A 15,961-nucleotide genomic window follows, 5' to 3' on the forward strand; every position below is an offset into this window, starting at 1 on the left:
CCAATGTGTGTGTCAATAGGTGTACACAGCGCAGCTCAGGATTGAGCCCGTATGAGTTCCTCAATAACAAGCAGCTTGCTCTGGGGGGCACTTGGAAGGAAGAATGAGCCAAGAGCGCTGGTGGAGGGACCCCAGAAGAGGAGGTTTGGGGCTGCTCTGTGCAAAACCATTGCACAGAGCAGGTAAGTATAGGATGTTTATTGATTTAAGATTAAAAAACCCTTTAGAATCTCCTTCAAGTGGAACTTTAGTGGAAAATTGAATCTCGCTAGATAGAGCTGCACGATTAATCGTTAAGAATCGAAATCGCAATCTTTTTTCCTTCCTGATCTTCAAAACAGCATGTCGCAATTCTTTCTAACAAGTGCAGAAAGTTCTCACAGCTGGAAAAAAAAAAAAACAGGCAGCCTGCCAAGTTTAATCACAACAAGCAAATATGTAGAAACAAAGTATATTTTCGTTCTTTCATCAAAGGAAAGAACTATGTGTAAATGAAGGAAGTTTAACCATTTAAAGACCAAACCTTTTCTGACAGTTGTTGCTTACAAGTAAAAATCATTATTTTCTGATAGAAAATTACTTGGAACACCCAAACATGATATATATATTTTTTTTTTAGCAGAGACCTGCAATATTTTTTGTCACACCGTATTTTCGCAGTGGTCTTTGAAACGCATTTTTTTTTTTTTAAATACACTTTAATTAGTTTAAAAAAAAAACACCAGATTCTGAGTGCACCTGTTATATTAAATCTCCCCCAGTGTCTCAAAAATAGTGGAACAAGTGGAAAAAGTCCAAAAAGAAATGTCCAAAGTGCAAGTGCAAAGAAAGAAATTCACTACAAATCTAGCTCTTCTAGCAATCACACAATGCTGCAGACCCAGTGTTCAACTGGATTCAAAAACACCCGGGGGGGCAGAAGCAAGAGAAATCAGCGGCTTACCAGATAACCATGACCATCTCTATGTCAGTAAATGGTCAAACTTTCAGGGTGAATGAGGCCAACCCCCAGCCAATGGATCACCACTGCTCCAGACAGCCAGCCACAGCTACATTTAGAAACAAAAGGCAGTAAATGCCTCCATAGTGTAAGACCACATTAAAAAGTTTATTTGTGCATAAAATCTATACACTTACAACATCCAAGGGCCAGAAATGGCTTCACAGCACATAAAATACAAGTGCATAGCATTCATATTGGCTGCTTCAGATCTGTCCCATTTATCCAAATGTTTGCGGTGCATGATGATTTCGCTCTCGAAGGTCCCACCTAATGCGTTTCATCACAGATGAATATGTAGATTTCTCAGGGTGAAACTTAGGCACAACTAACCTTTCTAAAGGTTCCCTCCAATATAGTAAATCTACACATTTTGAGCTCATGTTCTTTTTAATATATGTAGGCAATGCAATACATTTGATTTACATTTTTCAAGTAGAGAATGACTTGTTTTTTTCTTATTTTCAGTAAAACTAGAGACCCTGAAGTTTGTGGAACAGGAGCTGGAGAATATCACAATTCCGGATTTGAGTGGCACTGAGGGGAGATTCTCCTACAGCATCAACAAGTGAGTATGTATCCATACTTACCAGCTGTCCTGGACTAACAATAGTCAAAGTGATGGGACTTTGACTAAAAAGAACCGAGCTCATACAAGTTAGGAATATGTTTGAATGTTCTGAATGCCAGAAGCATTTTATCTGCCATGCCTCACTTCCCCTGCATTTCTTATGAGACACTTGTATCAGAAAAGTGCTTAGAGGCAGAGAAAACTGTCATTTCTCAAATCAAATATCTCTTTGCTTGCTGCGTTGTCAGACAGCCATGGAAGAAGGCGGGATGCTCTGTTTGACCTCATAGCTAGCTTTAGACAGCACATAGGAAGATGGGACAAAGTACAACATGTACTGTGTCCCCTGGGGAAAAAACACTTTTAAAAAAGTGGAATGAAACGAGTGAATAATTTGTAACATAGTTTTGCTGTGGAATCCCATATTGGGGCAAACTATTGTAGCACTAACTCTCGATGGAGCTGCTGGTTTAAGCGGGCTTGTTACCTTTACTCTCCTTCCCTCTGTTTTACTGGCACCGGGTCTAGGGTTCCGTTGAGTTTACCTCCAGACAATACATGCACCAACACTTGAATACGTTTTCAATGCTTTATTAAACGATTTACTAAGGAAGTAACAGGAAAGAGGCAGAAAGGAAACTGCAGAAGAAACACAAATATCTTCTTGTAAGGTTCTTGACAAATGTCCTGGTAGAATTTGGATATTACAATAGAATGCGCTCCCCTCGTGGGACACACTCTTTGCTGGCCTGGATAGGCCTCTCTCACTTGCCTAGCAGCCAGTACGTAGCACGAACAAAAGTCTCTGCCACAGACTTGTTTGGGATAAACCTGTACAATCCTCTGCTACAGGATGTATCAGTTTTCTGCAATGAACGTCAGTCACAGTGCTTGAACCTTTAAGCCAACCTGGCAACACTATGCTGTATAGTTACTTTAGGATACGTCCTCCAACTGAGTCACCAGGCCCCTCTCCAGACCAGCACGCTGCATGATCCTTCCATGACGGGTCCTCCCCTGGGATCTCCTCGGTTGTCCAGCTTCTTCCCTTCTGGATAGACAGCTCAGGACCATTCCTCGACTGCTGTGGTAGGCCCCAGACAAGCTTCTGGGCCCACCCCTGTGCCGCAGCGGCGTGGGCCTCCGGAACGGAGGACCACGAGATTGCTCTCTAACGCATACCTGTCAGCCAGGAGGGCCAGCAGGTGGCTGTAAAAATGAACCCCCTAATATGGTGTCTGTCCCATAAATACCCTCACCCAGAATGCAACTTGGAGGACCACCTCCACCGAGTTGTCTCCGGGACAGAAGAGCATCCATACGCTTCGACACGTTGCCTTTCCAACACTGACCAGTAATAACAGCGACACCCACCGGTCAGTCTGGAAACACACACAACGTCAGCCAAGCTGGAACAGAGGCAAACCTAACCTATTTAATGAACAAGTTACTAAATTTACCTAACATATGGTAGATCGCAAATCTACCAGCGCTACATACTCCCCCCACTACAGTAGATGTTGTCCCCAACGTCTGTCCAAAAACAGTAACAGTAACTCCCAAGCCTGGAAGTAAGTATTTGAGTTTCTTATAACAAAGAGAGAGGAAAAGACAGTGAAAGACACTATAAGGCTTACATCTATAAAACATTATGTTCACATCCGCAAACAAAACCATCCTATGATTGTGCATAACCTCACTATCTATCTTAGCTGAAAAGCCTCCCAGCTTGATAGGAGATCCTATAATTCCTGAAAAAGAAAACTTATTAAACACACATATTTATATACTGTACAATATTAGGAGCAAAGCCTCATTTTTAGAGAAAATGAGCCTCTCTTCCTTTTATCCATATCGGAATAAACTTAAGGAGTCCCTGTACTATGATCTCTTCAAATAAAAAAAATAATTAAATTCGGCTAGCAAAAAGAAGTCCTTGGATTTAAAACACTGAGCAGAATATGTAAATCTTGACCACGCAGATTTCTTTACCCTGACACTAACTAGCTAACTACTTGCAAAGTTCTTTTGTCCAGAATTACCAAAAAAACGAGGATCCAGCAATGTCAGTGATTTTCCCGTCTTATCCACAGTGGTAATGAAATAAACAACATCATCTTTTCCGGGCCTGCAGATAACCACTTTGTCAGCATAGATGAGCCGACCAAAGTTCCAGTGCATGAAACATCCACTAAAATGTTCATCCATCTTAGCAGAACATCCAGTCTTTCGGAAAGGCTTAGGCACAGACAAATAGTCCCAAACAGCTTCACTGTACCAAAGTTCCCGATTAGTTTCAATCACCTGCATTATATCCTGGGGCACATAGGGGAACTCCAAACCATACTCGGCAGTGACACGCTTGTTTAACATCCTCTGCAAACGTGCAAGTTTGGGCAAAGATCTGTCTCTCCCCATACCAGGCGGTACACAAGAATCCAATGACTTGCTCACCATAGACCCAGCCAGTGTCTGTAGTGAACTAGCAACTTTTGGCAAAGTCCCGGTAACGATACTGTGTGGCTCCACACAGGGTGACATCTTCCCAGAACTCAGGGCTGTCCATTCAGGGAAAGTCATAGCAGAGGCAACATCTTCAACTTGTGACCATAACAGCTCTTGTGACATATTCTCAAATAGGTCATCATCCCCGGAAAGATCCGACACGGATTCTAATTCCGAGTCTCCCAACTCTTCTGCTGGTAGATATTTACTCACAGTCCCAGATACATTCCCCATCAGTGGCTTACCTGTTCCTGATGTGGACTCTGGTAGCTCCGGTTCAGGTAACCTCTGTGGTAGGCCTCGACCACGGTCACGGGAAGCCTTCACATATCCCACCTTCCTTTGAATAGGTACAACAGGAGTAGGTGTAGTGGACGCAGAAATCAAAGTAATGTCCCCTGACGAGACGACAGCAGCAGTGTCTCTCTCCAGAACATTATCAGCAACAACAGGCGAAGTGGTGGCCTGTTCTTCTCTCTCCGTAGCGGTAGCAGCTTCTACTGTGGCGATACCTGTTGCCCAATCTATCCGATAAGCACGGGGCGATGTGGTAGGTTGCTCCACCACAAACAAGTACTCTCCACATTGCGGACATCGGCCAAACGGATGAAGATGTAAGGCCAATCCTTCACATTGGTGGCAGATCATACCCAGTCCCTCAATATCTCCTGAGGTGTACAGGACAAACCTCCCCTGCGGCTTCAAACGAACTCCAGTATCTGTAAGCAGAGTTCCAGATAGCACAGTATTCATCACGGTGCTCGTAGGGAACATTCTCGGTCCCATGATTGGCTGCATCGGCGGAAAAGACATGGCCACACTCTGATCTTCTCAGCACGATTACAAGGCCTTTCCTCTGGCGCCAAACACACACACGCGTCCCACGCGGTAACAAGTAGGGTAGGCTCCTCCCACTTGTTCTTCTGGTCACGTAGGTCCCGGGCCTTCACTGGCGCCCGCCGTCTATGCATTCAGAAATAAAGTCCTGCAGTTTAACCTTTTCTCTTCCTGAAGGATTTTTTCAAAGTCCAGCTCTCTCCGTAAACTCCCGGTAAAACACATCTCTGGGTTGTGAGAGTTGACGGTAGCACTAACTCTCGATGGAGCTGCTGGTTTAAGCAGGCTTGTTACCTTCACTCTCCTTCCCTCTGTTTCACCGGCACCGGGTCTAGGCTTCCGTTGAGTTTACCTCCGGACGATACACGCACCAACACTTGAATACATTTTCAATGCTTTAAATGCTTTATTAAACGATTTACTAAGGAAGTAGCAGGAAAGAGGCAGAAGGGAAACTGCAGAAGAAATTCAAATATGTTCTTATGCAAATCTACCAGCGCTACACTATGTTCATTTGATATATACAGTGCAGCAAATTTCTGTTTATCATGGTTTCAGACTACCATAATAAATGTGTTTATTTCTGGTTTTTGAAATGTTTGTTGGCCAAAAACATAAACTATTGGGTCCTCTGACATTTCTGCAAGATTAGTTATTAGTTGTGTTTTAGACCAGAAAGTTTCAAATTGAAAAACAGTACTAGAAGATGTGACAACTATCTTTATTTGACCATAACTAATCTAGCAGAGGACTGACGTCATTGGAAATGCTTTGTGGAGAATGTCTAGTGTTGAGGTTAACAGTGACCCATACTGGGTGTCATATGGTAAAATGTCATGGCAATTATGTTGGAATAGGAAGGGGCCATCCCCAAACTGGGAAACAAAAGGGAACATGAAATTGTCAAAAATGTCTTGGTATGCTGACCCCTTAAGAGTTACCTTCACTGGAACTAAGGGGCCAAGCCGAACCCCCAAAAAACAACCCCACAACATAATTCCCCCTCCACTAAATGATTTGGACCAGTGCACAAAGCAAGGTCCAAAAAGACCTGGATGAGTGAGTTTGGGGTGGAGGAACTTGACTGGCCTGCACCTCAACCCAATAGAACACCTTTGATTAGAGCGGAGACTGAAAGCCAGGCCTTCCCATCCACATCAGCGCCTGACCTCACAAATGTGCTTCTGGAAGAATGGTCAAGCATTACCATAGACACACTCCTAAACCGTGTGGACAGCCTTCCTAGAAGAATTGAAGCTGTTATAGCTGCAAAGGGTGGGCCAACTCAACATTTAACCCTACGGACTAAGACTGGGATGCCATTAAAGTTCATCTGCGTGTAAAGGCAGGTGTCCCAGTACTTTTGGTATCATAGTGTATATGGCTATATTTAGATTATACAGAGAAAAAAATATCTATTATTCTTTATAGCCCTCTGGCAACTTTTTCAAATAGGGATATATTGAAAAAGGTTAGTTTTTCAGTAGTAGACAGTTGAGACCAACAAACCTGGGGGGCAATTATTATGAAGATGCCTAAATGTGAGCTTCCTACATACAGGCATATTGGATCACACATATATAGATAGATAGATAGATAGATAGATAGATAGATAGATAGATAGATAGATAGATAGATATACAGTGTTTTATTTATATTGTGATTGTATATATATTTTACATGTATAGTGACTGTAAATCACTTTTGTCTTCTAGTGTTCGCGTCACACACTTACAGCTCTCGCAATCCGACCTTATGTTTCAGCCACGCAAACAACTGGTGTTAGACATTAGTAATGCATCCATCAGTCTTACCTTCCAGAGGAAACTTCTCTACTGGCTCTTGTAAGTATTTTCTTTATTATAATTGTATCCAAAGGGAGACCAGAGTTTATTGAAAACTTTATTGGTGAAGAAAGAGCTGGCAAGACTAAACAATGGCGCTGTCCAAAAACCGTAGGGCTTGAGTGGTAAACAAGGTCCACCAACACTTGCAGTTAGTGTGACTGATGACTTTTATTTTTTTATATAGCTATGATGTGGGAATGATCAATGCATCAGCGGAAGGAGTGCACATTAAAACAGAGCTGGATCTTTCACAAGATTCAAAAGGACGTTTGAAGATTTCCAACATGACATGTGATGCAACTATCAACAGGATGCAAGCTGGATTCAGCGGCACACTCAAGTGAGTATTTGTGTGATGTAACTCAATTTTAGATGGCGCATTAGAAAACGCCAAATTAAATTTGCCTAAGGTGTGAACAATACAGGTTCACAGTGTCTCCATTTTCCACTCCATTGTGAAACTTTACCTTTGTGTAGGAGCTTCCTGTAATCAAGACCAGTCACTGATGCTTTCTCTTGCTGTGCAGGGTGGCTGGTATTGTATCCGCCCTCCTCCTGTAGTGTTCTGCAGACATCCTATAGTGGGTGGAGCCTGTGGATTCTCTTCTGCAGCTCTTCTCTCTGCACAGGCTATGTGCAGCTCATTGATGATGTAACCACTACTTTTACAAAGTAATAACTGTGTTTACAAAGGTATTTGGCACACAAAAAGGGATTTATATCTTTGTGACTGTTGAGGAATGAAATGAAAGTTTTTGTGCCCGAAGTTCAGCTTTGAGTCCTTCCTGCACAACCACTTTACCACATCCAGAATTTTGCTTTAATAGCATATGTTTACTTCTATTTTGGTCTCAAGTGCAACTGTTCCTCTCATTGCAGGAGGGTATATGAATTCCTTGGTACATTCATAACAACTGGGATGCGATTCCTTCTAAACCAGCAGGTAGGTTTGAAGACTCTAAAGAATGTGAATATAGTGGCATTATCAACAACAGGGGAGAGCTAGCTGGGGTAAGAGGGAACATTTTCCATGGGTTACACTTATTTTTATATATGAATGTCAGGTCTGGTTCTATATAGTTTCTAATGCCGTGTACACACGAGCTGACTTCTCGTCCGCCTGAACTCCGAAGGACTTTTCGATGGAGTTCCGACGAAACGGACTTGCCTACACACGATCCCACCAAAGTCCGATTGTTTCGAACGTGATGAGGTACGACCGGACTAGAATAAGGAAGTTCATAGCCAGTAGCCAATAGCTGCCCTTGCGTCGTTTTCGGTCCATCGGACTAGCATACAGACGAACTTTTTTTTTGATAAGACTCAAGTCCGTTGGAAAGATTTGAAACGTGTTCTATTTCTAAAGTCCATCAGATTTTTCAACAGAAAATGTCTGATGAAGGTCCGATGAAGCCCACACACGATCGAATTGTCCGACGGATTCATTCCGTAGGACCTTTGAGGCCGAAAAGTCTGGTCGTGTGTACGTTGCATTAGACTAGTGTGCCTAGCCTTATGTTGGCAATAGGTGTGACTGTCATTTTTATGCATCAATACACTATACGGTATGGTCATAATTTGATGGACACATAGTTACATAGTTAGTCAGGTTGAAAAAAGACACAAGTCCATCTAGTTCAAACATAAAAAAGAAATAAATAAAATGTAAAAAATCACACAATCCCATATATCCAATCCTATACCCACAGTTGATCCAGAGGAAGGCGAACCCCCCCCCCCCCCCCCCCGAAAAGCAGGATCCAATTTGCTAAAGCAGGGGAAAAAAATCCCCAGAGAGCCAATCGGATTTTCCCTGGATCAATTTACCTATAAATGTTAGAACCCAATTATATTATGTACATTTAGGAAAGAAGCCAGGCCTTTCTTAAAGCAATCTACTGAGCTGGCCAGAACCACCTCTGGAGGGAGTCTATCCACATTTTCACAGATCTTACTGTGAAGAAACCTTTCCGTATTTGGAGATGAAATCTCTTTTCCTCTAGACGTAAAGAGTGTCCCCTTGTCCTCAGTGTTGACCATAAAGTGAATAACTCAACACCAAGTTCACTATATGGACCCCTTATATATTTATATATGTTGATCATATCCCCCCTTAATCTCCTCTTCTCAAGAGAGAATAAATTCAGTTCCTCTAATCTTGCCTCATAGCTGAGCTCCTCCATGCCTCTTATCAGTTTGGTTGCCCTTCTCTGCACTTTCTTCAGTTCCCTGATATCCTTTTTTGAGAACTGGTGCCCAAAACTGAACTTCATATTCCAGATGAGGTCTTACTAATGATTTGAACAGGGGCAAAATTATATCTCTCTCTCTGGAGTCCATACCTCTCTTAATACAAGAAAGGACTTTGCTTGCTGACACCTGATTGTCACACCTATATCAGTTTGTTGGAAATCCCATTCTAAAACGCTTTACACAAGATTTTGGAGTATGTCTGTGGAATTTTCTGCCCATTCAGCCTTGCGAGGCCAGGTACCGAAGTTGAACAAGAAGACCAGGCTATCTGTTTTCCAATTTATCCCAAAGGTGTCCAGTAAGGTTCACTCCTTCCTGCCCTGTCCCTTTAAATAGTTTTGAATGCCTTGGGGGAGGGAAGGATTGCCAATCATGAGGCCACTGATTGGCTGCCACAGTGGTCACATGATTGGGAGCTGGTCCTGCCAGCTGCCAATCATTAATGGAGGCCAAGAGCTGTATTTGACAGCTTGTTCTCTGTTCTAGGGGCATACAGTGAGCACACTCCCAGCACAGAAACATTGGTCACCCAGTGATGCATATGTGCGGTGTGTGGGCCTTAAAATCCAACCATTACACGGGTGGCAACAGGTTAAGGTCAGGGTTGCGTAGGTCTCTGAAGTTCCACTACACCATATTCCTTAAACCATGTCTTTATGTCTTTTTATCCACATACATTTTGACATACTGGGTTTGATTTACTAGAAAACCCGAGTTCTGTGCACGTTTCCTGCACCGCAATCAAAACGCATTGCAGTTGCGATCTGCAGCAGGTGTCAATGGTAAGTTAGCAACACTCCAAACGTTTGCGTTTGCCTGCATCAGATCGCATGGTACAGAAGAAACATGCTATCCAGTTGCAGTGTGTCTTCAAAAGTAGTACATGCACTACTTTTTGTGTGGTGCAGCGCGATTTGAGCCCATTCAAAATAAATGGGCTCAAATCGCATCGCACTGACTGAACAATATGTGAATCGAACATGAACGCGCAGCATGTTCCTATGAGATTCCTAGTGTGAACCAGCCATAAAACATTTTTGCTTTTAAAGTGAATTTTCACTTATTGTAGTGAAAATTCACTTTGCAAAAAATTCTCAATCATGTAAAGTGAAATAAAACAGGATTTCTGTGTGTACATGATTCGATAATTGAAAATAGTACATCTTTGTCTCATTCAATAATTTTTTAAAGAAATTTTTTCTTTGCTAAAGTAGGTCATAGGTGCATTGAATCTCGGATGCTTCAGCAGGGACCGGACGATATTCAATCCATCTACAGGCAGGCTGGTTGTACTGAAGTCAATCCATTGATCAACTTCAGTGCAACCAGCCTGTCATATTTTTTGCATGCAATCACTGCCAGTGATCATTGTGTTCTGCCAGCAAAGAAGCCCCCCCCCCCCCGCAGAAGAAAATAGCACTGCAAGAGGAATTCCCCCATCAGCACTGAATCTGTTGATGGGGGAATCAAGTGATTTTCTTTCCTGTAACCCACGGTTGCAGGAAAGAAAATTGCACCATCTATGGCTTGCTTAACCGCTTACCGACCAGCCGCCGTAATTATACTGGTGTACGTCGGCCGCTTTAGGAGCGATAGGGGGAAAAGCGGTGCTGAAGCCGATTCGCGTGGCTGGCGGCCGCAATGTCCGCTGGCCACCCGCGATCGCTCCACAGAGAGCCAGAATGGGGATCTATGTATGTAAACAAACAGATCCCCGTTCTTACAGGGGAGTAGAGAGACATCTGCTGTTCCTAGTGATCAGGAACAGCGATCTCTTTCCTCCTCCAGTCAGTACACTGGCCCCACAGTTAGAAACACCTCCGTAGGGAACACTTAACCCCTTGATCGCCCCCTAGTGTTAACTCTTTCCCTGCCAGTGACATTTATATAGTAATCAGTGGCTATTTTTAGCTCTGATCGCTGTATAAATGTCACTGGTCCCAGAAAAGTGTCAAAAGTGTCCGATCTGTCCGCTGCAATGTCGCAGTCCTGCTAAAAAACGCAGATTGCCGCCATTACTAGCAAAAAATAAATAACTAATAAAAATGCCATAAATCTACTGAACTTTTGCGCAAACCAATCAATATACGCTTATTGCGATTTTTTTACCAAAATAATGTAGCAGAATACATATTGGCCTAAACTGATGAAGACATTTTTTATTTATTTATTTTTTTTCAAAATTGTCGGCCTTTTTTTGTTTATAGCGCAAAAAATAAAAACCACAGAGGTGATCAAATACCACCAAAAAAAACTCCATTTGTGGGAAAAAAAGGACATAAATTTTATTAGGGTACAGCGTTGCACGACCGCGCAATTGTCAGTTAAAGTGACGTAGTGCCGTACCGCAAAAAATGGCCCGGTCATTAAGGGGGCAAATCCTTTCCGTTTCTTAAGTGGTTAAGTGAACCTTCTTGTTGCAAAGAGGATTTTCATTTAACTTAGTTAATGTGTCTTGGTACATTGGGAATGTGGTTACTCCTTGTCCAAAATGGGCAATGTTTTTGAAGAGTTATTTTACTAGTATTTCAGAAAAAAATCAAGAGGATTATTCTGTTACACAACAGCACAGTTGCTGAATTCATACGTCATAAAATCCCATATTTGCGTATTCTTGGAATTCTGCGCTATTACTGATGTATGTGGTCCCCTGACTAAAGGGAAAAGGTCTGAACCAGGAACAGCTGGGACCTGCGTCATTTGTGGTGTTGCATAAAACAACCTATTATATATATATATATCATATATAGTTTATGCCATTACATGGTTTAACATGAAGAGAAGAACAAGAACAGCAGACACCTGTACTCTATTACGGCAAGCCTTCAATGCATTCCTTTTCAAAAACACACATAATCATCCGGGGGGCCAGACCACATGCGAAAGGCGCTATTAGCAGCATAATTGTAACATATGTATAGGTGATTATAGACTTCATTCTTTCATATGTTCATGCACATAAGGTGCCCAGATGCAATATGATGTTGGTTTTTGCACATGTGTATCCTTAAAATACAGTTGTGAGCATATATTGTATTCTTAAGGGAAACATATAGTCTTTTCCATTATGTTAGGATATACAGTATATATTATAGAGATCAGCTTGATGTAAATAAACGTTATAACTGTATGCTAATGTTTTAAAAACATTATGTTTTTGCTTAACGTTAATCTTAATGTTAGCTTTTGGGACTTATGCTAGTGATACACTGAATGAATTTTGGACCATTGTAAATACTCTTCTCTGACATTCTTCAACTGAAAATTCAAAGTACAATGGCTCGCACTGCAGATTCACCCATCCACAAAGTATAGTGGGGGTGGAGAAATATGTTGATATCAGCATGGATGTCGCACCACTTGTATATCAGCTCCTTCTAGTGGCCATAATGACATATTTTTCCTGAAATAACTCAGTAAGGAAAAATACTGCATTATGGCCAATAGATGGCAAATCTCAAGAAATCAACATATTAAGCAAAATACAGTCAGAACTCGTCACTGCTGGGCGAAAAAAGATTGTGACTTTCATCCAACATTTTTTTTTATAAATAGACCACAAAGTGTATGTAAACTTCAACAAAGAACTTCGCTTATTTGTTTTCTTTTGGTCTCTCAAATATACCTATGTAATAATACAACGTTCAATACAGATTAAATGATTAATGCGTAAACATTTCTCTCAGCAAAGTAAAACATAAATAACTGTAAAAAAAAAAAATTAACAAACACATACAAGAATAAAAAAAAATCCAACCATTAATATAAAAATATACATCAATGTAAAAGTCTGTGAATCAATCAGTTTTGCTAGGAGACGTATCTATAACTTCAGGGAATTGTAGGAATTATACCTAAAATGGTACAAAAATGCCTAAATAATAATACAACACTTTCTACAAAAAGGAAATATTAGTGCAGAAACGTCACGCTCATTAAAATGAAACATAAAACTGCAAATAGTAAACAAAATTCTCATAGTGAATATATAAACATAAAACTCCTTAAACTGTTCCCCAAAAATTCCCAATAAGTGTTAAAAACCTACGGGTATAAATTTCAATGAATGAAACAAATACACCAATTCCAACTGTTGCACTAATCACTTTTTTACAAAGTACTCACAAGGCTTTTTCACCCCCCATATTCAGGTACACTCACCTAATCCTGTTGACCACTTACCTTATTAAGTGATTGGTAGATCAGGTGGAATCTGAGTATTTGTTTTCAGAGCATTCACTGAACTTTAAATGTGTATGGTTTAATCTGGCACGTATTTTACAGTTATTGTAGACTGGTTTATGGAGTTTCATGTGTATAACATGTTTATATATTTATTTTCTTTTTTTTTTTAATGTATTTTTTATAATCCTTAGACTTTATATGTTTAATTTTGCTGAGTGGAACGTTTATGCATTAGTTTAATAAATTTAATAAAATAAAGTTAATAACTATTATTATTATAGGGAGCGTTGTTTTATTATTTAGGTATTTGTGTACCATTTTAGGTATTCATACAGTTTCTGATTTTATGGTTATAAATACACCTCCCAGCAAAAGGTTTGTTCTATTGAATATACAGTTGTGCTCATAACTTTACATACCCTGGCCTAATTTATAGTTTTCTTTTGCCATTTTTCAGAGAATGTGAATGATAACACAAAAACATTTCTTTCACTCATGGTTAGTGTTGGGGCTGAAGCCATGTATTATCAATCAACTGTGTTTACTCTTAATAAATCATAATGGCAGCAGAAACTACCCAAATGGCCCTGATCAAAAGTTTACATACCCTGATGATTTTGGCCTGATAACATGCACACAAGTTGACACAGAGGGGTTTGAATGGCTATTAAAGATAACCATCCTCACCTGAGATCTGTTTGCTTGTAATTAGTGTGTGTGTGTATAAAAGGTCATTGAGTTTCTGGACTCATTGCATCTTCATCTAGTGCTGCACTGATGTTTCTGGATTCTGAGTCATGGGGAAAGCAAAAGAATTGTCAAAGGATCTGCGGGAAAAAGTAGTTGAACATTATAAAACAGGAAATGGATATAAAAAGATATCCAAGGAATTGAGAATGCCAATCAGCAGTGTTCAAACTCTAAGAAGTGGAAAATGAGGGGTTCTGTTGAAACCAAACCACTGTCAGGTAGACCAACTTAAATTTAAGCCACAACTGCCAGGAAAATTGTTCGGGATGCAAGGAAAAACCCACAAATAACTTCAGGTGAAATACAGGACTCATGAAAACATGTGGTGTGGCTGTTTCAAGATGCACAATAAGGAGGCACTTGAAGAAAGATAGGCTGCATGGTCGAGTCGCCTGAAGAAAGCCATTACCATGCAAATGCCACAAAGAATTACAATACGCTAAACAGTACAGTGACAAGCCTCAAACCTTCTGGCACAAAGTAATTTAGAGTAATGAGACCAAAATTAAGCTTTTTGTCCACAACCATAAATGCTACATTTGGAGAGGAGTCAACAAGGCCTATGATGAAAGGTACACCATTCCTACTGTGAAACACGAAGGTGGATCGCTGATGTTTTGGGGATGTGTGAGCTACAAAGGCACAGGAAATTTGGTCACAATTGATGGCAAGATGATGTTATCAAAAAATACTGGAGGAACATTTTTATTCATCAGCCAGGAAGCTGTGCATGGGACATATTTGGACATTGCAACATGACAATGATCCAAAACACAAGGCCAAGTCGACCTGTCATTGGCTACAGCAGAATAAAGTGAAGGTTCTGGAGTGGCCATCTCAGTTTCCTGACCTCAATATCATTGAACCACTCTGGGGAGATCTCAAACGTGCAGTTCATGCAAGACAGCCCAAGAATTTACAGGAACTGGAGGCTTTTTGCCAAGAGGAATGGGCAGCTTTACCATCTGAGAAGATAAAGAGCCTCATCCACAAATAGCACAAAAGACTTCACGCAGTCATTGATGTTAAAGGGGGCAATACACGGTATTAAGAACTGGGGTTCATAAACTTTTGATCAGGGTCATTTGGGTAGTTTCTGTTGCCATTATGATTTAAAAAATGGTAACCACAGTTGATTGATAATAAATGGCTTCAGCCAAACACTTACCATGAGTGAAAGAAATGTTTTTGTGTTATCATATATATTCTCTAAAAAATGGCAAAGAAATCATAAATTCTGACAGGGTATGTAAATTTATGAGCACAACTGTATAATTGAAAGGGCTTTGTAATATCTGTTTGTTATTTCTTTCCCCACCATTTTGTGCACCCACCAGACTGAGGAGGAAAGAACCTATGTAAGCTCCAGGTCACTTTGGGCAGAGCTTACATAGGACTGAAGACTCTCTTCCCAACCCCACTTTGCAGTGCTTGAGCCTTCTGATTGGTCATTTTGGCACCCAAAACTAAGGTGGGGGTGGAAGGGTAGAGAGTCACATGCTCCCTCATCGCTGAAAGTATTAGGTATTAAATTTCAATTTGCTGGGGCTAATGGAATGATGAAGGAGCGAAAGAAAGGTTAGTAAAAGCAACCGGAGTTTAAACGTTTTGGTTAACGTTTTCTATGCAGACTTCTTTGTGCTGATTAAGGCTGGGTTCACACTTAATATGGCTCACAGCAGGGGTCCGGTGCGTCCCTGTCCTCCTTTTTTAGGGACGAATCAGGCACAAATTTTTGCCTGAATTCGGATCTGAAACTGAGCCAAAGATGCACAGGACCCTTGTGCAATGCGCTCCGTGGCCGCCCCAGAGATGTGTGAACCAGCTCCATTGAGAGCCGGTCACAATCTCCTGTCATGTGAATTGGATGTGGCAAAACCACATCTAATTCGCATAAGTGTGAACCCAGCCTAAAACATTTTATTGGTAGTTCTTTTTGTAAGAATTTTTGGTCTATTAACAGAGTGGGGTTGATTTACTAAAACTGGAGAGTGCAAAATCTGGTGCAGCTGT

General features: G+C 41.0%; 1 protein-coding gene across 2 annotated transcripts in view; it reads left to right on the plus strand.

The window, feature by feature from the left end:
• Nucleotides 1–15,961, plus strand: part of PLTP (phospholipid transfer protein) — a 113,041-nt gene that overhangs the window by 52,490 nt on the left and 44,590 nt on the right. For both annotated transcript variants that reach the window (XM_073606268.1, XM_073606269.1), the window contains exons 3-6: nt 1,469–1,568; nt 6,629–6,757; nt 6,945–7,100; nt 7,640–7,703. In XM_073606268.1, the coding sequence (XP_073462369.1) occupies nt 1,469–1,568; nt 6,629–6,757; nt 6,945–7,100; nt 7,640–7,703 (449 nt within the window). The remainder of the gene's footprint in view (nt 1–1,468; nt 1,569–6,628; nt 6,758–6,944; nt 7,101–7,639; nt 7,704–15,961) is intronic.

The sequence above is a fragment of the Aquarana catesbeiana genome, linkage group LG12 (genome assembly GCF_042186555.1).
Source record: "Aquarana catesbeiana isolate 2022-GZ linkage group LG12, ASM4218655v1, whole genome shotgun sequence".
In the NCBI taxonomy this organism is placed as follows: Eukaryota; Metazoa; Chordata; class Amphibia; order Anura; family Ranidae; genus Aquarana; species Aquarana catesbeiana.